This window comes from Camelus dromedarius, chromosome 4 (genome assembly GCF_036321535.1).
Source record: "Camelus dromedarius isolate mCamDro1 chromosome 4, mCamDro1.pat, whole genome shotgun sequence".
Lineage (NCBI taxonomy): Eukaryota > Metazoa > Chordata > Mammalia > Artiodactyla > Camelidae > Camelus > Camelus dromedarius.
The window spans coordinates 89,714,237-89,736,226 of NC_087439.1; the positions used below are offsets into that span (position 1 = coordinate 89,714,237).

A 21,990-nucleotide genomic window follows, 5' to 3' on the forward strand; every position below is an offset into this window, starting at 1 on the left:
GGAAAGGAAGCTGACATTCAGCAGAAGCAGAAAAATGAACCTCAGTGTTAGGGGAAGAAAGCAACCACATCTACTCAGCAGGTAGGCAAGAGGCACAGTGGAAAGGACGGTGGTTTGGAGAGTCAGAGGTCGCGGATCGTGACACAATGATCGGCTGAGTGACAGCATCAGAGGACTGACTTTGATCTTCATCCCCCTCGTGGGGGAAATGGGGATAATGATCACACCTGGCTTGCAGGACAGTTGTACCGAGAGAGAGCCACCCCGAACAGCAGGAGCCATCTCTACCAAGTGCACCCTTGAACCCCCAAAGCCTTCATTGTGTGGGGCTCAATATAGCGAATGACTAACTTAGGGATTTTATCACTGACGAGCACTGTGCCAATATTGTTTGGTCTCTCAGTCTTTAACCAGCAGTTGAGAGCAGTGGTTCTCCAAGTGTGGTCCCCAGACCAGCGGCAGCAGCAGCACCTGGGAACTGGACCACAAGGGCAAGTTCACCAGCAGCATCCCAGACCGACAGGAGCAGAGACTGTGGGTGGGGCCCAGCAATGCGAGTTTTAAGAAGCCCTCCGGGTGATTCTGGTACAAGATCCATGCTCAAGTTTGAGAGCCACTGATCTGGAAAACTAGTGGCAGTTTTTTAAAATATCAAATATTAACATGATTCACTTAAGAGTTACGCATCTGATGCAGGTCACAAAGGAAAAAGATCACAGAGTGAAAGTCAAATATTCTATCATATTCGAAAGCCTTTACTGACTGCACTGTTGACACATGCTTTTTTCTTCTCATGAGTGGGAGCCCCTAGGCCCAATTATTGTCGCTGTCATTGCATTGTTTCCAGATCTGTGTCCCTTTCCTTTAAGAGCATATGTTGGTGATTTTTGTCACCAGCCCCTAGTACAGTCAGGGATGACATAGGTACTCATTAGAAAGTAATGAATGACTGTGTAAGCACCAAGCATTGCTATTTTTCAAATAATTCCTTTCATTCCACTTTCCTAGAATCCAAATAAGAAATTGAGATATTGATACTGGTCAGACTATATCATAGACACCTATGTCTCCTAATTTAGTGATTACAAAAAGGGAGAGAGTTCCAGAAAGATTCTCTCATTAAGGATGTTCTGAGGACTCCCCTGAGAAATTGAAATCAAAAGGGAGAAAACAAATTAATTAAAATTGTATAACACGGGGCAGACAAGTTAGGGGACTGACTTGAAGATATTTATGGGTTGCATTCTAAGTTTGCGCACTAACTCAAAAGATAGAGGAGGTATTCACTCGTTCATTCAGAAAGAATTTGGGGGGAGTGAAAATTCACAAATGGGGAATCAAAAAGGTGTTTAGAACCACTTCCTGCCTGTAGGGAGCTTACACTCCAGGGGAGGAGAGAAAACCGTTCATAGGAAACACACAGCAGGAACAAAGCAGGGAAATGGCACTGAGGCGGGCACGTTGGGGTGACAGTGACGAGGCTGACTGACTGGAGCATGGGGGCAGGAAGGCTGGGCTGGGGCCAGGCGGGACAGGCCTCAGATCCGCGCGCGGAGGGGCGGGGGTCAGCAGCATGGCCTCTTCACAGGTGTCTGCACAGAGCGCAGACGTGCTGCAGCAGCACTGTAGGCTGGTCCCTTCTTGTTCTCATTTGCTTTCATCTGGGGGGACAGCTTAAGTCTGTCCTCCTTTCTCCCTGGGAACAGGGGCTCCGGTCTGGACACAGTGAGAGAACTCCAGAGGGACAGGCAAAACGGGGTGGGGGGGGCGGGAGGCGCAGGCAGAGCCTCCCTCTGGGGAAGAACGAAGAGATTGCAAACTTGACACAACATTGTAAAATGATTATAAATCAATAAAAAATGTTAAAAAAAAAAAAAAAAGAGAGAGAGAGATTACAAGCTGGGAACCTTCTCACCCGTTTTCCCCTTACTGGGGCTCACAGGCTGCAAATCCCTGCTCGTTATGAATCACCATTCTGTGCCAGGTGGACACACGCGTGTGCAGATGTGTGCATACATGTGTGAGTGTGCATGTGTATGTATATATATATATGTGTGTGTGTGTGTTCTCTTTTGGGGGGGTAATTAGGTTTAATTAGGTTTGTTTGTTTTTAAATTAATTTATTTATTTTAATGGAGGTACTGGGGATTGAACCCAGGACCTCGTGGACTGAGCTATATCCACTCCCTCCACATCATGTGTTTTCTTTAACCTTATAAGGGAAATACCATCATTCCACTTCACAGACAAGAAAGCTTGGGATCCGAGGAACAAGGAGTTAAACCCAGGATTACAGACTCCAAACCCCATCCTGGTTACTTCTGTATCTTTTCTTGCCTCTTCATGAGGCTTGTTTGGAAAGACTGTGAGAGGCAGGCCAGCCTTAGGGCAGGGAACTGGGCAGGGAGTGGCCAGCTCGGCTGGGCTCTCCTGGGTCTTAGCAGAGGAGGAAAAGATGTCCTGAGGGTCCCACGTGGTCCAAGTTGGCTCCCCAGAGAGGAAGACCACAGAGGAGCTGAGGCCAACTCTCTGGCCAGACGAAGTAGTGGAAAGGCTCCATGCAGGGCATCGACTCCGGGCTTGACAGGAAAAACCACGATAAGATCAGCTGACATTTGTCAAGTGACTTCTGTGTGCCGGGCACCTTTCTAAGCACGCCACGGGCATCGCTTACTCAGTCTTCACAACCACCACTGGACTGTGATGCTGCGGATTCCGTCACCCATCCTGACTTGCAGAGAGAAAGCTGAGACCCAGTGAGATTAGCTTCCCGGAAGTCACACAAAGAATGAGTAGTGGGAACAGGCTTTGCCCTCAAGCCCGGCTGGGCTCTGGTCCCAGGCTTCTGGAAAATTGAGCTGCAGCTCGGATCGCGGAGAGGGCGGACAGGCTTATCACAACCACTCAGGGACCAGGTGACAGCGCTGGAATCGGGGCACTGGCGATGGAAGAGGAAGCAGCGGGCGGGGACAGATGGAGAATCATCGTAAACAGAGCCGACCTGGTGACCATCCAGAAATAAACAAGATGGGGGAGTCAGGAGTCAGGACTGAGCTTCCAGCCTGAGAGATGAGGGCACCACTGATAAAACTGCAGCCACTGAAAAGAGCTGGCTTGAAAGCACATGTGGGGGGCAGACGGAGAGGGCTGAGGCAGACAGAGCATCATGCCGAGCCCAGTGAAAGTGCTGAAGCTGAGGGGACCGGCCAGGCTGGAAGGAAGGGTCAGGAAGCCATCCACTTAGCGATGACAGCTCAGAATGGGTGACTGTTGCCCAGGCGGGGGAAAGCAGCTGAAGAGGGGCAAGAACTGAGCTCTAGAGATAAAACTAGGAAAGGAAGGCGGGAGAAGGGCGGGAGAGGTCCCAGGAGAATGGACACGGGGCAGTGTTCTGTAAGCCAGGTGAGAAAGGCTTCTAGAGAGATGAGGACTAAGAAAGAGCCCTGGAAATTAGTGAGAGGGACACCACTGATGAGCTGTGAGAAGCAGTTTCATGATACAAAGAGAAAGAAAGTTTAAGTGAGTGGGTAGAAAATTATGATTGGATATAGTGCGGCAGTAATGGAGCAGAGGAGGGAGGGGGAGGGAGGGGAGGCAGGAAAGTGGAGCAGCAGCAAGGACCTATTAAATCCCTGCTTGTCTGCGGGACCGGTTTTAAGTTGAAACCTCGAATCCTTGCAGATGAGAAGCCAGGAAGGGAATGGGGGAGGGGAAGGGATGGTAGAGAGAAGACAGAAACACTTGGAAGCATGAGATCTGAGAGGAGGAGAGATGAATGAGCAGCACTGTTCACAACAGCCAAAAGGCGGAAACGACCACCATTCCAGCAATGGATGAGGAATAAACAAAATGCAGCGAATCCATGGAAGGGAATATTACTCAGGCATAAAAAGGGATGGAGGACTGACACATGCTATGATATGGATGAGCCTTGAAAACATGACACTGAAGGAAAGCATCCAGTCACAAAAGGCCACATATTGTATCTTTCAACTTGTAAGAAACGTCCAGAATAGGCGAATCCATAGAGACAGAAAGGAGACCAGAGGTCACCTAGGCTTGTGGGGGGAGGCTGAGGGGGCAGGTCTGTGGCAGGAACAGAGGGCTATAGCTGAAGGGGAAAGGGCTGCCTTTGGGTGATGAACACGTTCTAAAATAGATTGTGTGTTAACACAACTCTGTGAATATATTTTCTATGAAAACATTGAATTGTGCACTGCAATGGTATGTGGATTATATTTCAATAAAACTGCTATTTTTAAAACAGTTTTGTAGGGACAGACTAGGAGTTTGAGATTTATAGATACTGACAGGTATATACAGAATAGATAAACAAGTTTATACTGTATAGCACAGGGAAATATATTCAAGATCTTGTAGTAGCTCTTGGTGAAAAAGAATATGAAAACAAATACACATCTATTCATGTATGACTGAAAAACTGTGCTGTGCACCAGAAATTGACATAACATTGTAAACTGACTATAACTCAACTAAAATAAAAAAATAAAATAAAAAAACAGTTTTGGCATCATCCACAACTCCCCTCTCCCACTCACACCTCACACTCAATCTGCCAACAAGTGCCATCACCCACCCCTTCAAATACATCCTGAACCCAAGCTTCTCACCACTTCTGGTACCACGGTGCTCAAGCCGTCATTGTCTCCTGCCTGGTTTCCCAGTGTTCCTTCACTAGGTGTATTTTTCACCAGGTTCCAGAGTGATCCTTTCAAACGGGGAATCAGATGGCTGCCCCAGTTCACATCCTCCGGTGACTTTCTGTCACTTTCAGAATAAAATCCCTGTCCTTCCCCCATGGCCTGGTCCAGCTCCTTTCCCAGCACCAAGTCTCATCACTGGTTCTCTTAGGCCCTGTGCTCTTCAAACACTCCAGGCATACTCATGCCACAGGACCTTTGCATGTGCTATACCCTCTGCCGGGAATGCTAATCCCCCTGCCAATCATGCTGGTCACAAGCTCATTTTATTCAGGTCTCGACACAAGTACTTCCCTTTCAAATAGACCTCATTACCTCATCACTGTGTCTACATCGTACTCCCATTACCTCTTCTCTGTGTTTTGTTTCTCTTCATAGCATCTGTCACTACCTGACCCTTTCCCTAGACCACACACACAGACGCACAAACCAAGGGACACACATATGTGTACCACCGACTCATGTCCTCACTAACACCACTTGCCTGAGCACAGGGTCTTTGCTATTTCACAGCTGTGTTCTCAGCACCTAGAAAGCACCTGGCACATAGTGGATATTCAGCAAGTAACTGTCAAATGAATGAGTGACCCTCACAATACCCCTGAATTTAAAGATGAGGAAACCCGCAAGTGACAAATGCTGGAGAGGCTGTGGAGGAAAGGGAGCCCTCCTGCTCTGCTGGTGGGAATGCAGTTTGGTGCAGCCACTGTGGAGGACAGTAGGGAGATCCCTTAAAAAACTAAAAACAGAATTACCATGGGATCCAGCAATCCCACTCCTGGGCATGTATCTGGAGGAAATTCTAATTTGAAAAGATACATGCACCCTAATGTTCATAGCAGCACTATTTACAATAGCCAAGAATGGAAGCCACCTAAATGTCCACTGACAGATGACTGGATAAAGAATTTGTGGTATATATACAAAATGGAATACTCCTCAGCCATAAAAAAGAATAAAACAATGCCGTTTGCAGCAACATGGATGGACCTGGAGATGGTCATTCTAAGTGAAGTAAGTCAGAAAGAGAAAGAAAAATACCATATAACATCACTTAGATGTGGACTCTTAAAAAATGAGACAAATGAACTTATTTACAAAACAGAAACAGATTTACAGACATAGAAAACAAACTTAAGGTTACTAAAGGGGAAGGAGGGGAGGAGGGATAAATTGGGGGTTCAAGATTTGCAGATACTAACTACTATACATAAAATAGATAAACAGCAAGGTCCTACTGTATAGCACTGGGAACTGTATTCAATACCTTGTAATAGCATATAATGAAAAAGAATAGGAAAAGGGGTGTATGTATATGTATGTGTGTGTGACTGAATCACTATGCTGTGCATCAGAAACTCCTGCAACATTGTAAGCCGACTATACTTCAATTAAAAAAAAAAAAGTAAATAAAGGTGAGGACACTCAAGAGCAGAGAGGTCCAGAGAGCCACAGGAGGTCACACAGCTGCGAAGTGGGCAAGGCTGGACTGAAAGCCCTAAGTCCATCTGCTAATAGGCTCGCCCCTTAAGCTGAGTGAGGCTGGGTGAGAGGACTCAGCAAATTCTACTCAGGGTTTGCGTCCAGGAGGAGCTGACCTGTTTCTAACTCACAACTCAAAGGCACCGTGATGCTGATTTGAGCAACACTCAGTGTTTCTAAGGGTAAAACTGGGACAGGAACACATGCCACCTTCCCCTTGTCCCCTTGCCTCGGAAATGATGAGTTTTAGAAAAAAAAAGGCTGAAATCGCCAACTAGTCGTCACAACGAAGAACTCTGAAGTTGAGCGGTGCTTTGTACGACGCTGATGATGTTTTGGCAGTGGTGGCTCTGAACGTGTATCACAGCTATTCTTTTCAGGAAAAGTAATAGCTCCTTTGAGGCAAAATTACATTCTCAAAATTAGAAGGCTTTTTATCAAGTAAATCCTGATTAAAGAAGCTCTATTCCATGTCTACTATGAGCAAGGCACAGGGCATGGCACTGACTGCGGATGGAGAAACACAGGGGAACGTAAGGGAGCAGTCTCTGCCCTCGGCCAGCCACCATTGGACATGGAAGGGAAAAAAAACACACCCTGTGCCGCAGGGAGCAGCCGGCGAGAGAGGGCAGAGAGAGGAGAGGCAAGGGGATCCAGCCCTCGAGGATCTTGGGTGCCTCGGAGAGAATTCCACCTCCTTCTATTCATTCACTCATTCAGCATATCTTTCCTGAGCACCTACTGTGTGCCAGGGCTTGGTGCTGGAGATATGTGTGGGCAGAGTAGGAGCGTGTGTTCTCATTTACTGCTCATAGCCAGCCATGACAAGGGTTGTTGTCATCTCCCTGCAGAGTCAAAGAAGCAGGCCCAGAGAGGTTGTGTCACTTCCCCCAAGGAGCCTGGCTAGAAAACGGTAAGGATGGAAGCAAGATTCAGACTGCTGGACCCAGAGGCTGTGGCCGAGTGGGATGGGCAGCGGTCTAGACGATCCCAGTTCTCCAGACTCTGGCACTCAGGGCTCAGGTAGCCTCAGGCAACAAGCAGGGTCTCCAAGAAGTTCATTCTGAGCCAGACAGTACGATACTGGGGTGACGGGAGATAGCCCACGTTTAAATTCTAATTGTGGGAGATTTATGGCTGTAACCAGGGCATTCTGACTCCAGGGCCTGCGCTCTTCAACTGTATGCTGTCATTGAAAAAAAATTAAACAAAAGAGAGCTTCCTCGTTCTTTTCCTCACATTAATTGTGTCACTAACCTTGTCTTCAGCATCAACTGTATTTCTGTTCATTCTCACATCCCACCCGTATCCTGTTTGCCTTGTCACTGCCAACCAGGGTCACTTGGGGAAGCTTCTAGACTACATGAAAACCAAGTGGCTGTGACTGTCTCCATACAGGGCGTTGACCTTCAGAGTGTTTGGTAACTTCCAGCCACCGTCCCTCGCTTCTGTCCCTGTATGTAGTCTTGCAGAGAGACCTCAAACTTCTGAGATGTCCGTATCACATCAGTGTAAAAGGGAGGCCACCGATGGCTTGGACAAACCTGTTACCAAAATCAACAGCCTCCTCTTAGATTCTCGTGCAGTATTTGGTGCAACTGACAATCCTTTTCTTTTTGAAAGTTTTGCAAAAAAGTTTCAAGAAGATGTCAATCACAACTTGATAAAAATTTCCCCCCAAAATAGAAATTTGATTAACCGTAATCTATAATTCAGGCCATATTATACACACATACATATGACACCGATCTATGTTTTGCTATTTAAAAAATCATCTCCTGCTTTCAGGAACCTGTAATAAAAATTAACATGAAAACTCGAGCAGAGAGATTATTATTTAATTGATTCAACATCCAACCTGCCATAGTCATACATCTCTGGATTACCAATGACTCAAAAATTCTCTTTGTACTGGCATTTGAAGTAGAAATTAAAGGAAAAATATCAAAATACTAGCAAATTTGGAGTGGAAGCTTCTTTGCTGAAAATAACATTTTTGCTTACCAAGAAATGTTCTCTTCTCAAGAGACACAAGTGTTATGTCAAGACAACATCTCTGTGAAGAGACCTTGTTGGAAGTTTTTGTTCTCTGGTGACAAGAACCTGGTTTGAATTAATTCATTCATCAAACGTGATTACTCTCCTGCTCAGACTTGCAAAAGTGAGAGCACAGCAGGATACATTTTCTAAAGGAAACACACACGCTTCCCCCTGTCTGAGTTCTTACGCACCTACTGGAGCATCAGAGGTCAATGAATTGATGTTAACTAAACTTTAAATAGTTTTTTTTAGCAAAGGAAATGTCATTTTCCTATGGAAACGTAAGATTTTGTCAAGGACATTCAGAACTAAATTAAGTAGAAAACATCTCATTTCAAGCAGCCAGTCTCAGTTTTTGGACAAAACTGCCTCATATTTCTTCTCTTAAGAAGAGTCAAAAGTTGAAAGAATGACATGGTCTTGAATCACATAGCTGGACCCGTGTGACTGGCACACACAGAAAAGGGGTCTAATAAGATTATAAGAGCATGGGCTTGGAAGGCAGGCAGAGGACCTGGATTCAAATCCCATCTCCCAACAGATATTGGCATGTGCACTTGGCCTGGCGAAGACCACGTGACTGTTCAGCACACTGACTCCTCTTCCCGGGCACAGCCTCGAGGGGCTGAGTGACCGAATTCTGGCAAACGGCACGTGGTGGAAGTGATTCAAGACAATTCCAGGCTCTGCTCTCAGAGCAATAAACGAGATGCTCCAGGTCCCTGAGTTACCACCTGCAGGGCAGGTGCTTCATCAGAATGACACAGCAGAAATTCATCTTTTCTTGGAAGCCACTGAGCTGTGGGGATTGATGTGATACTGCAGGACAGAATGTCGCTCTAACATTCTTGGCAAGTTACAAAATTCCCTGGGCCTCGGATTTCTTATCTACGAAATCGGTATAATTAAGAGTGCTTAACTCAGAGACTGTTCTAACAGCAGCCTTGGCGAGTGCTCAGCACAGCCCTGGCACGTGGTTAACACTGAACAAGCACCAGCTATTAGTGTGCGTGTGTGCGTGTGTGCGTGTGCGTGTGTGCGTGTGCGCGTGTGCGTGTGTGCGTGTGCGCGTGTGCGTGTGCATGTGCTATAGTAAAAAGCTGGCTGGGAGACAGAGCCAGATGCTAAAAGGGGAGGTGGGGTTATTCCCACAGGACGAGGGAACTGACAAGGTAGAAACCTACTTAAGAGAAGCGCAGGAACAAGCTGGAAGGTAGCTGAGCAAAGAGAGAGTCAGGGTACCAGGCTTCCTAAATCTCTTTCACGTCTGCCGGGGATTTGCTCTAGAGCATGAGGAAGGATGGAGGCGATGGGGGAGGGAATCCCACGGCCCCCGCTCTCTGAAAGGCCAATGAAGCAGCTGCTGGGAGTCCGGGAGACCCTGACAAATGCAGGATGGCTGAGAGATCCCAGCTGACGTGAGGCCACATTTGGATAAAGCAGAAGGTGAGACAGATAACGAGAGAGCTACAGATTCAAGGAGAGCAGAAAAGATTCTAAACAGCCACCATGGTTCCATAGCTGCTTTACATTTCTATTAAACAAGACAGACTTTCTTTTATGTGGTGGGGTTTTCTCCCTCTAAGCAAACTCGATGCTATTCAGGAACCTCAGAAAACAGCACAACGTAAATGTCAGTGGAGATGATGTAAAGTTGCTTAAACTACAACTGGTGCACAAAGGTATCTACATCTAATTTACAAAGGTTGGCCACTATATATAAAAATAGAATTTAAAAAATGTTTCTGCTGTATAACACAGAGAACTATGTTCAATATCTTGTAATAACCTTGAATGAAAAAGAATATGAAAACGAACATATGTATGTATGTGCATGATAGGGACATTGTGCCGTACACCAGAAATTGACACATTGTAACTGATGGTACTTCAATTAAAAAAAAATAATAAAAATAAAAATAAAGTAAACTAACACTGTATGGATTTCTACCCTGCCAGCACCTTGATCTCAGACTTCCAGCCTCCAGAATTGTCAGAATATGAATTTCTGTTTTTAAGCCACCCCGTCTGTGGTATTGTGTTTTGACAGGTTTAACAGACTAATACAATCTACAATGTGTAGGAAAAAAATAAAATAATAAAACTGTATGCTATTTCATGAAAACTGGGGAGTTTAAAATCTATGATATTTAGGAAATAGGAAAACTGTTAGAAAGTAGTTTATTAAAACAATAACATCTTACAAATGTGGTGTTATAATAGAGTTTTGTTGTTTTAATAGAAGAAATAAAACATGATTTTTTTGTAAATCGAGATCCATTTGCCGTCTCTTGGCTTCCAGCACAATTCCAGTGAAATTACTGGAAATCGCCAAACTGTCCGAGTCAAGTAGAATTACCAAAATTCATATTCTTAGAATGCAACCCTCTGGCCCTGAAGCCAACTGAGAGTCAAAGTACTATTTTTATTGCTCTTGTTGATATTAGAAGAGCCAAGGAGAATCTTACATGTCTATATGTGCTACCTGGAAACACCTAGAAAAAGCCATGATAGGCTATGGAAGCTGTTAAACTATCTTAGGTGATAAGGTGAAATTTTTCCCCCTACTAATAAGCAAAAACTAATTAGCAGTATTTATTTCTAGAAATTTCAGATCAGTGGTTAAGCCCTAACAGTGCAGAAATGCCTGAAAAAATGAGAATAAACACAATTAAAAATGCATGAAGTATCCAGTCATTCCAAATGCTAGCAGTAGCTTTCCAGAGAGTGGGGCACAGTATAAAGGTTCATATACTATGTATTTATAGAAATAGAGTCTTTTTGAAAAAGAAGAAAAAGTTATAGTATAAGCTAAAATGAGATCCCTGTTTCAAACCATATATACAAAAATCAAATTCATATTAATTAAATAGTATGGTGTAAAGCAAAAATTTTAAATGCTTAGTAGAAAATATAGATGAATATCTTTTAGATCTTTAGGCAGAGAAATATTTCTTAAAGAAGATACACAATGTATTAAGTAAAGTCTGCAAAATATAATAAGAATGTCCAAAAGAATGAACTCCAACCACACAGATGCATCCTAGCAATATGGTATTAAGTGAAAAAAGTAAGCACTAGAGAATTACGTGCGTGATACCATTTTTATAAATTTGAAAACAATTAAAGTATAAAGAAAAACTTCTACAAAAACACATAATATTAAAATCATGGGCGGGAGGGTGTAGCTCAAGTGGTAGAGCGCATGCTTAGCACGCAAGAGGTCCTGGGTTCAATCCCCAGCACCTCCTCTAAAAATAAATAAGTAAACCTAACTACCTCCCCTTCCAAAAAATAAAAATAAAAATAAAATCATATAAAAAGGAAGACAAGGGACAGATCAACTCAAGATTCCAAGTGACTTAACTTTAGGTGGGGAAGGGAGGGTGACGGATGAGCTGATGGGGAGACTGGGGTTAGTTATCAGGTCTAACTCCTGGTTTTGCTGGTGTTTCACCAGTGATTATTGCAAAATAAAACAGTGAAGTAAATATGTAAAAGCATGCTATGGACAAGGTGGGAGAGTGACACAAAATAAGCATGAGGGTCATTCCAATTCTGCGCATGTGAGTTCCCTTAAAAAATGGAGAAATCTCCTCTGAGAAGAGACCTGCAAAAACATCAAACCGAAATCATTCCAGTCCAAAGAGTGGCAAGCCCCACCTCCAGCCCTGATTGAGACTGTTTATACAAGGATCTTTATTCATCGGAGCATTACTTAGAAAAGAGAAATTGCAAAATCTTAAAGATCCAGCAATAGTGGGATGGTTTAAAACATCAGGCCATGTTCATAATCTTTCATTAATTCATCTTATCAACACATTGACTGAACGTCCAGGACTCATTAGACACCGTGGGATACACGGTTGGACCGAATTGATTCAGGCCCCGCTCTCACAGGGTTAACTCTGGTGAGGAAGACGGGAATCAAAGAACCACACATGTACGTGTCCCCTGAAAACAGATGCGGGCTGGGAAGGAAAGGAATGCATGGCTATAAATGAGGAAAAGAGAAGGAGACCTAGCTTGAAGCATTTAGCCGAGACATCCCAAGGAAAGGGGCATTTAACGATGCCCAAAATAGAAGCCTGGGAGTAGTTAACCAGGCCAAAGGGAGGCAGCAGGGAGAGCTGCCCAGGCACAAAGCAGAGACGGGGTCCCTGCAGCAGGAGGGGGCTCCGGGAGCCAGGGAGGTGAAAGGCCCAGGTGGCTGGTCCCAGAGCAACATGGACAGTGCGGGGAGATGGGGCGAGAAAGGTGGGCGAGCGACAGATCACGGAGGAGAATGAGGCTGAGGATTTTGCTCTCCACCCCAAAAGCAATGGGAAGAGTGGGATTATGTGAGAAAGCAAAACACGAGATCTGCACTGAAAACCCATCACCAGCCGCCACGCGGAGCACAGGGAGTCTGGGGACACTGACGGAACGAACGCCGGTGCTCACTTTGGCGTGGTCACCGGATCCAGTGCGCAGCACAGTCAAGAGCAGGTGGAGGAAGAGGGGGAGGTTGTCTCAGGAGCACAGTCAAGGGGCAGAGGCAGCCGGCCTAGGGGTAGTGGCAGTGGGGCTGCAGGGAAGATGCTGGACCTAAGAAGTCTTCAGGTGGTAAAATGGAGCGCACCTGGAGGCAGAGAGGATGTGGACAGGGAGAGAGGCGGGCACCTAGCTGGGCCGATGTCTTGTAGAAAGAGACGGAGCACCGGAGGCCGAGCTGTGTGGAGCCGGGACCATGATGAGCTCAGTTTTGGAATGACTGACTCAGCTGAGGGTGGCCTGGAACACCTAAATGGAGATGCCAGATGGCAGTAGTGTGACGTGGAGATACAAATGTAGGAGACACGCTCTATAGGTACTCACACGGAAGGACGTTTGTGATCTACTGAAAACAGTAAGTTGTAGAACAGCACGTATCCTGTAATCACTTTTTAAAAAACATATAGTGAATACTTAATCATCTGATCTGCAGAAGAAATAAACATACTCATGTAGATACACACACACACAGGAAAAAATACACCAAACCATTAACCTACCCTTATGATTTTATGAGTTTGGGCTGGGAGATGAGTGAGGGACTTCCACTTTTTTGTTTATGAATTTCTGCATTGATGCGCCTGGTTTCTTACAACAAGCACTATTAATCACCCCCACGCCCCCTTCACTCCATCCCTTTCTCCATCCCCAGCTCCTGCCCCATCCAGACGCTGGCAATGGGATGAGATGGAAAAGGAAAAGATGATGTCAATTTTGTACGGCATTGATAATAAAAAACGAGTCATCTGGTGTTTGCTTTTAAGCGGCCTCAAAACAGCTGCATCAAAATGTTCACGGGTAAAACGCCATTCTTGCTCCCTGAGGGTTTGTAACCGAGCTGGCTGAGCAGCAAGCCAGTAAGATGATTGCCAGAGAATACAAGCCTGTGGGCACATTGCCCACGGCACTCTCCTGAGAGTCGCTCTTTGTGCTCTGAGGATTTCAAAGTCTTGTGCAGGATCCACACACACCCCATACTAACCAAGGAATATGCAAGGCTTGTGCAGGACCGTGGTCCAAGAAATTGGGCTACTGAACACATATGAACAAAAGGAAATTAACACAAACAAGAAGACTTGGTGGCTTTACTTAACAACCTGCATAGTTTAGTCCAAATGTTTCTTAAGTTAGTTAGCATAATCCCCCAGCACAGCACCAGCCCACACGCAGTACCCATCTGTAGAACAGCTTTTGGAACATCCAGACCTCTATTTGACCAGACATTTCTCCCAGAACAAAAAATGGCGGAATGCTAAGACAGAAGCATTCTAATGTCAGGAAGCCCACCCGAAGGACAGCATGTTTATCACCCTGGGAACTTCCTTCCTCCCTTCCTGATTACATAAAGCATGGGCTGCTAGAACCAAATGAGACCCTAAAGTCACCTTGTCTAGCAGCTGGACAATATATGTTTAACCACCCTTGATTAGTAAGTGTCTATTCCACAGAGAGACACATAGTAACTGTTAAGCATGGAAACCATACCCGCAAGGCAGACGCAGGTGAAGTTTCTCCCGTCTTGCTTTTCGATCGCATCAACGCAGCTTGCGTTGTTCAGGCAGGGTCTCCCCTGGCAGGCGTCAAATTCTTCACAGTAAGTACCCACGTACTGTTCATCACAGTCACAGGAAAACGTTGCCTGAAACACAAACGTACCGTGTATGTTACCTGAGTCCTCTAAAATGTGTGTGTTGCCCATGAAACTCAAAGTTCGAAAGTACGTCTTATTTTTATAACTACACCAACCCTGAACATTTTAATCATACCATTCATTGATCCGATTAAAATCACAGCTTTCAGAGAAAGAGCATATTTCTTTACAGTTTAATTTCAAACATTTATTTTTATTGATATGTCTCCCAACAGGTTTTCAATCTTCCTACAGCAGAAATGGAAAGAGTAATTATTTAAAGCAAAACATAGTTTCAACGACCTGACATGGAAGTGACAATTTTGCTAGAGCAGATATACTGGGCTATAGCCATTACATTGGATGTCACTCCAACTAAAAGCCTTCTTCAGCACGGAGAGTGCTAGAGACGAAAACATCATCAAATGTGTCACCTGGCCCACCCTTCTGGAGCACAGAGAGAATTTACTCAATCAGCCTGTAAATGAGCCTCAAGGTGCAGCCACACAGATGACCTGGGTGTAAGAGAAAATAAAAGAAACCTTGCAGGGAGAGGGCATAGCTCAAATGGTAGAGTGTATGCTTAGCATTCATGAGGTCCTAGGTTCAAACCCCAGTACCTCCACCAAAAAAATAAATAAATCTAATTGCCTACCCTCCAAAAAACATTTGTTTGAGTGATCATGCAGAGTTTAAAAAATAAAAGAAACCACTTTGTTTGGTTTGCTATATTAACCTTATTTTAGTAAAAGACAATAACTCAGACCCAGAGAACTGAATTTGAGTGGAAGTGTCATGTCTGAGGCAGTTGTAAAATCCAAATAAAACTGAGCCTCCTGCTCTCCTAATGCTGGCCTGAGGGTGGTGACGCTTGTACAGAAACACAGATATGGCCCTGAAGCCCGTGTGAAGTAAGGGAGACGTTACTGCAGAGGCTCAGGAAGAGAGGAGAGGAGGCAAAGGACAATGGCATAAGCAAGACTTACTGCTTAAAAAACAGTTAAAAGCACCTTTCTCAGCTCTCCCCAAGCCCCACACACCAGGCAGGTGTTCCAAAGCCCCGTCCGCAGCCTCTCCAAGCCCCACCTCCCTCCCTCTGGAGCGGGTGGGGGCAGCCTCCCGCCCCTGATCTTTCAGAGTCTCCTGCCCCTTCTGGTGTTCTTCACTCAGGATCCCGCCCAGTCCCCACCCACCCACCCAAGTACAACACGGCACCTTCTTTTCTCCTAAGAAACAAAAGGGTTGCCCTTTCTTCTCTAATATTTTTTGTCTCTTAATCAAGTTTTATCGTTCTTGTCCATTTCTTGATAAATTTACTCCTGAACATTTAGATTTCTTTGTAGCTATTGTTAATCAGATGCTTTCCGCACCCCTTTCTTATATAGCCTTCATATTTGATAGTGATTATCACTGATACAGAAAATGCTGGTATTATGTTACCCGTCATCACACTGAATCTCATGACAGGTCAGAGGTTTTAGTTGATTCTCTTTTCTAGATAAAACAATCCCGCCCCCCCCCAAAAAAGGGGGCACATTAATTGCAAATCAGAGTAGTGTCACCTTCCCTTCTCCAGTTCTCACGGTTACATGGGTGGCACGTCCAGAATAATTTTGATTTCAAAAGGAGGTTTGTAGAATTTACCACTAACTTCTTGGAATGATAATAGAATTTTATAAAATGCAATTTAGATTCTATTTTTTAAAAATCATCTTTTTCTGTCTCTAACTTATCAATAAGTGAATTGAATGTTTAAATCCCCTACTACCAACTCCTGACACTCCTGGGAGGAAAACCCACAGAGGTCACGAGGTAAAACTGTTTCATGGCCGCATTCTCTTTGGAGTTATATTTCTATGCCTTCTATCTAACTTGCCCTCCCCTCAACAGACTCCTTTTCTAAGAAAAACCGTCCCTTGCATGGTGAGACACCATAAAAGGATGCTCCTTGTCACACGTGACTAAACCAGGAGTGGTAGACCCCGGACCTCAGCAACCAACCAAAAAACCAGACAGTCAAACAAGACATTGAGCTCAACCAAAACAGCCAGATTTTATGTAGGTGTGTCTTACATTAATTGGATGTGTTTTGTTGTGGTGGTTGACGAATCCTTATCAACTGAATTCCTATTTAGTTCAAGAACACATTCTCCAATTACATCTTAGAAACCAGGACAATGGAAATAAAAGCAATGGGTTTTTCTACTTAAGTTGGAGATATTTCCTGTTTCTATTGTCTCACTCCTCCTTGTGGCAAATGGAAATTCCCTCTGCATTCTAGCAATAGTTGACTTCCTATTCATTTTTTCATTATGCTGTCAGTTTTTTCCTTTTGGGTGTGTTCGTATAGATTTTGAAGTTGAGAGGTGGGAAAAGCTCATCAAGGACTATTAGAAAGGCAGCCTTGTAACTAGGAAACTCCTTTCCTAGAACTGTCTCCTAAAGAATATCTTGTCCTTGTTTAAACAGGCAACAGTGCACATTCCGATATTTGCAGGGACTGTCTGGAGCTCCTTGTGCGTCTGCAGATCTGCGACCACTTCTGAATGTAGAAGCGGTGCATGTCCAGCACATACAATTCCAAGTGGGCCTCAGCATCATAAGAAATCACTCCATGTCATTGCTTTTGGCAGCTGTCTTCTAAAATTTACTTGGTTTGTATCCAGCCATTCCGCACTGCAGATACATTTCTTTGGTTATTTGGGGGATACACTTTGCATATAATTCATCTAGCAAATTCCATGGAAAATATGTTCCTTGTGAAAATAAATTATTAAAAGCCCCAAATCAAATAGCTTCGAGTGAGCGCTGATTGAATTCAAAGCTAAAACAAAAGCCGCACATTTTGCTTTGCTTTGTTTTAGGCAGGAAGCTTAAAAGAAACCTTAAGAAATTGTTGAAACAATTGCTTTTGACCAAGTAAAGCACTGAACTGATTCTCAAACTTTAATGGATGAGGAAGAAGTTAACAAATGTTTACATGCTCATGACCATAAAATTTTAGTTAAATCTTGTGTTTTCTGTGTCATGTTGTCCATTGAGTTAGATTTCTTCCAAGGTCTATTTTCTAAGAACAAAGAACTTTCCTATAATATTAAGAGGCTTTTTAGTTAGGAGAGGGTGTAGCTTCAGTGGTAGAGCGTGTGCTTCGCAAGCACAAGGTCCTGGGTTCAATCCCCAGGACCAACTTTAAAACTAAATAAACTTAATTACCCCCCCCACCAAAATAAAATAATAAACAAATAAATACATATTTTTTAAAGGCTTTTTAAAAAATAGTTTCAAGACTCTTGACCTGTGAGGGGCTATAAATATTTATTAAGGAACTATGTTTCTAGCATATTTGTTGTGAAAAGCTGGGTTTGATCACTGACATTTGTAAACTATTATATTAACCTTGAGAAGTTTAACCCACTGACTGATACCACCAACCTCTGAGTTAATGGGTAGAAGAGACAAAATGAACTAAGTTAAAATTAGTAGCACAGCAAAGTTACAGAGAGGTACTTCCTTGCAAAATAATTTTATTTTTATGCGTAAAAATATTTCTTCAAGGAAAATGAAAAATGACCCTGAGAGGTTAATTTTAAAAACCAACACAGAATCTCAATTTTTCTAAACAGCTTGAAGTCAAATATTCCATTTGCACAGTCATGAAACTTTCTCGGACAGGGGTAGGAAGCTTTGAAAAGTTCTAGCTTAAAATACTTTCAATCATACCTGCATTCTCTTGTTCACCAGTACATACTGAGCACTTAAGAGCCAGGCACTGGTCTAAGGGCTCGGGGACACAAAACAGAGCAAAACTTTCTCACAGAGATTATATTCCGTTGGGAGTGACTGACAATAAAAAAATGATTCATAATCAGTAAATGTGGTGATAAATGCTATGGGAAAAATTAAGTAGCAAAGGGGAAGAGAAGGGACCTTGAAGAAGCACCCCCATTAAACCTACTGTTGGGTTTACCAGGAGGACGTTGTAAGAACGTTCTATGCCACACATCATTTTCTGCCTCATTTATAAAGTCTTACCTGAGAAAATTCACTCATTTAAAGGCTTTGCTAGTCATGAGACCTGGTGATTTGTCCTCATGAATGATGTAGACCATATGAGTGCCGAATTTTCTCTCCCTTTTGAGTTGGCTGCTCGGTCTATTGGAAGTTCAACTTCACCAGCACTGCAGGGCGCCGTGACCTGTATAACCGCTTCCTCTTTCCAACTTGGAGATTGTGTCCCAGTTTCTATTTTCTCTGACTCTGACTTATTTTTTGTATTCTTATATTTCAATACTTTACAAAATACGGAGCCAAATGTATGAATTAGGAAGTTTAAATTCCCCCAGCATGGCACCTGGGTCACTGGCAACCTGGCCCCGACTTACTTTTTCTGTCTCATTCTCTGCCAATCTTCACCTCTCAGGAAAGCCTACTTGCCATGAACAAATCATCCCAGACAAAGAAGTTTTCTGGGGAGTTTTATTTGTCTCTTTCAGAGTCGGAATTTATCAATTCTTGTTGACTTTCTCCCTTAAACAAAGTATACAGAAAATACACTTATCCCTTTTTGGTGTCCCAGCGACATCAGGATGGACATGAAAGGCTCAGCTGACTAGACACTGAACAAATCTCATTGTTTACAGAGCTTGCTCACATTGCATTATCACTTTAATCTTCACCACATCTGTCAGCTGGATGTTTCCAGATCCATTTTAGGAGCTGAGAACAGACTCATTAGAGAGATTAGATAAATTGTTTAAGGTGTCCCAGCCGGTAAGTGTAAGGTCAAGGCTTAAACTTGTATCATCAGATTCCAAATCCTTCTATATGCACAGCTGCATGCGATCCTATCATCACCGTGATGGTCTGTGGACCATAGACCCACGTAAGGATGCCCTTCACCCTTACTCTAAAATAACCCCCAATGACAGTAATATTTTAATTCTTGCTCCAGATTTCTGTAGTTCTTCTATCTCCTCCCTTGCTGTCTAGCTGTCTTCCGTATCAGCATCATTGACTGTCTTTTTGGTTCCCTGATTCTAATTTCCTTCAGCCTTAAGAATAATACTAAATTTATTCAAACAAGGAGTCCAAATAGAGTAAAAACATCCTTCCTGAGGGTTGAAAGCACCTCTTGCACATAAAATGCCTAATCACTCATGGACAGACTTGGAATCTTCGGGCGATTCTTCGCCAGAACTGGAGGTCTTTGATGTCTGCATCCATAAAAGACATGTGAATGTTCATTGAATTAAGCTGACTTTATCATCGGCTTCTTAAAGGTAGACTTGCAGGAGAGTTCTGGGCAGGGTGAGGATCTTCTTCTCCTATTTCCCTGTCTATCTCTGATGATCTTGTGTTTCATTAAAATGCATTCAGAGCCACTTACACGTCCTTCATCCACACCTTCATACTAAAGGGGACAGTGGGACAAGGATTAGGGGGATAATTTCAAACCACAAGGTGACTAATGGTCTCAGACTTCTGAAAACAGAAAGGAGATGATTTAAGCCACTCCTGGCTAACAGACCCTCAAAGCCAATTTCAATTTACATCATGGACCAGCCTGATTCCAAACAACATCTGGGTTATTCACAGTTAAATATCTGAACATCTGCAGGGTCAAAACTCTAGCTAATGAGTTGGTAATTGTTGAAACCAGACAATGTAGACATGATGATTTTCCAAGTTACTCTCTCTTACTTTCATATATGTTTGAAATTTTCCGTCATAAAAAATCTGTTGTTTTCAAGAGTCTGGCTAAATCCCAAGAAGGGAAAGATAAAACTTTGAAACATTAGAATCACATTTCAGCATCCTGTATCCAGCTCCTCCCTGCGGGATGTTCATTTACTGTAGGGATGCTGTGGAGAACACTGTGCTGTGTGAACATCCCTGGGTCCCTGTATATGAAGTCCCACTCCAGAAATTTATTTCATATCCAAGTGCCTGGAAAAGCTCTGCCTGCCCAAAGGGACTGACATGTCTTCTCCTGTGGATAATATGAATCAGGTAACTGAGCATATTTCCTTCTGAACAACTCAGTCTTCTTGAAGAGGAGACTCAGCCAATCCTATGCCAAGGAAAGGCTTGGCCACGTCTCACCTTCCCCAGCATGTCAGGACCCTAAATAGGGCACAACCAGCCCAGGCCACGGTTGGGAGAGAGGAATCCCTGCTTACAGAACCTATGGGTAAAAATTCAGAAGACCTCTCTAAACTAGCTCTCCATACACGAGAGCGTCAAGAAGTAGAATCTGTTTCCTAGCATTGGAAAGCTCTGGAATCTTTTTGCTCCTTGTTAATGGAGGACCTCCAGGTGCAACTGTCCATGAAGATCACTCCCTCAGTAAGGGCTCGGTGGCCCGTTGACAATGTGCCTATATTGCCCTAAGTGGACATGAAGGAAAGGCAGGCAGTGAATCCTGTCTAACTCGTGTAACAATGCAGCACTAGTCAGGGTCTAGCTTGAGCTGTTCCATTACCCCAAATGCCCTGATCCTGAATCTGTGGGGACAGCAGATACAGAGACCTCATCCTTGTCATTCTAAGCCAAAGACCTATTAGTCCAGCTCTAGGAACCAGAGCAGGTGATCATTCAGGTCTGAAATTGCATAGCTAACAAACACCAAAACCTTGATAAAAAGCAATAACCATAGCACACATTTTCATTTCATTAAGCACAGGTGAGCTGTGACTAAAGGGTCAGTAGATCAGCCTAGCGTGTTCTTTTAGACATGCAGAATTTAGGTTTTTACTAAACCCAGATTTAGTATTTCAAGAGACAGGAAGGATTATTTTGACTTAAAATTTAAGAGACTACCTAGGAATCCTATGTATAGTATAAAAGCCCCTATACATGCCTTCTCCTGAGCCCAGGCCACACAAGAGCATCTGGAACCCAGCCATGGGGACAAACTGTGCTCCTGGTGGGGAGCACAGTGAGCCATCTCAAAGGAAAGCTCTGTATGAATTACATTTTTTAAATTCTTGTCTGTTGGCTGGGTCTCACTGTTCGACTACTTAACATTTAATTTAAATAATGTACTCTTACTGCTATAGCTCATTGTCTCATTTTCCCATTAGTCTTAGTTATATTCCTGCTCTTCTATTTGGTTTTGTTAATTGCTCATGTAGTAGCTTATTTAAAAAAAGAAAAAAAAGTGAGCCTAGAAACATACGGATCATCTAAACTTCGAATTCAAGACTTGACATTCATGAATTCCTAGAATCCATTTCTTTGGCTTAAATGTTAAATTCTAAGTAACAGAAACCATAATGAGTAAGAGACCCTTGCTCTTTCCTTCCAAAAGATTTTGAAGTTTACTTGATTACTCAAGGGAGAAGGAAGTAAATGTCCTTCAGGAAATTTTGTAAAAGACTTTCTTCCTAAAAACGGGTGTATGGATTGGCAGAATGGAGATGTTCCAAAGCAATTTCCAACCATATCCCTGCAACTTACGTGTTTCTTAGCACTCTGAGCGTGGCCATAATTAGGCATAAGATTTTCATGTAATCAGCCCTGCTCTCCAATTCACCAACATCTGTGATTTTATTTGCTGCAACATTCTAATCCACTAACAAAAGT

The 21,990-nt window shown here is 43.5% G+C and overlaps 1 protein-coding gene and 1 non-coding gene across 4 annotated transcripts in view; one reads left to right on the top strand and one right to left on the bottom strand.

Annotated features, from left to right (window-relative positions):
- The window catches only part of DNER (delta/notch like EGF repeat containing), a 263,164-nt gene that overhangs the window by 83,317 nt on the left and 157,857 nt on the right, over positions 1 to 21,990 (bottom strand). For all 3 annotated transcript variants that reach the window (XM_031452326.2, XM_064485240.1, XM_064485241.1), the window contains exon 6: positions 14,262 to 14,415. In XM_031452326.2, the coding sequence (XP_031308186.2) occupies positions 14,262 to 14,415 (154 nt within the window). The remainder of the gene's footprint in view (positions 1 to 14,261; positions 14,416 to 21,990) is intronic.
- On the top strand, positions 17,525 to 17,595 carry TRNAA-CGC (transfer RNA alanine (anticodon CGC)). The gene has a single exon. It is a non-coding gene; the product is annotated as a tRNA-Ala (tRNA).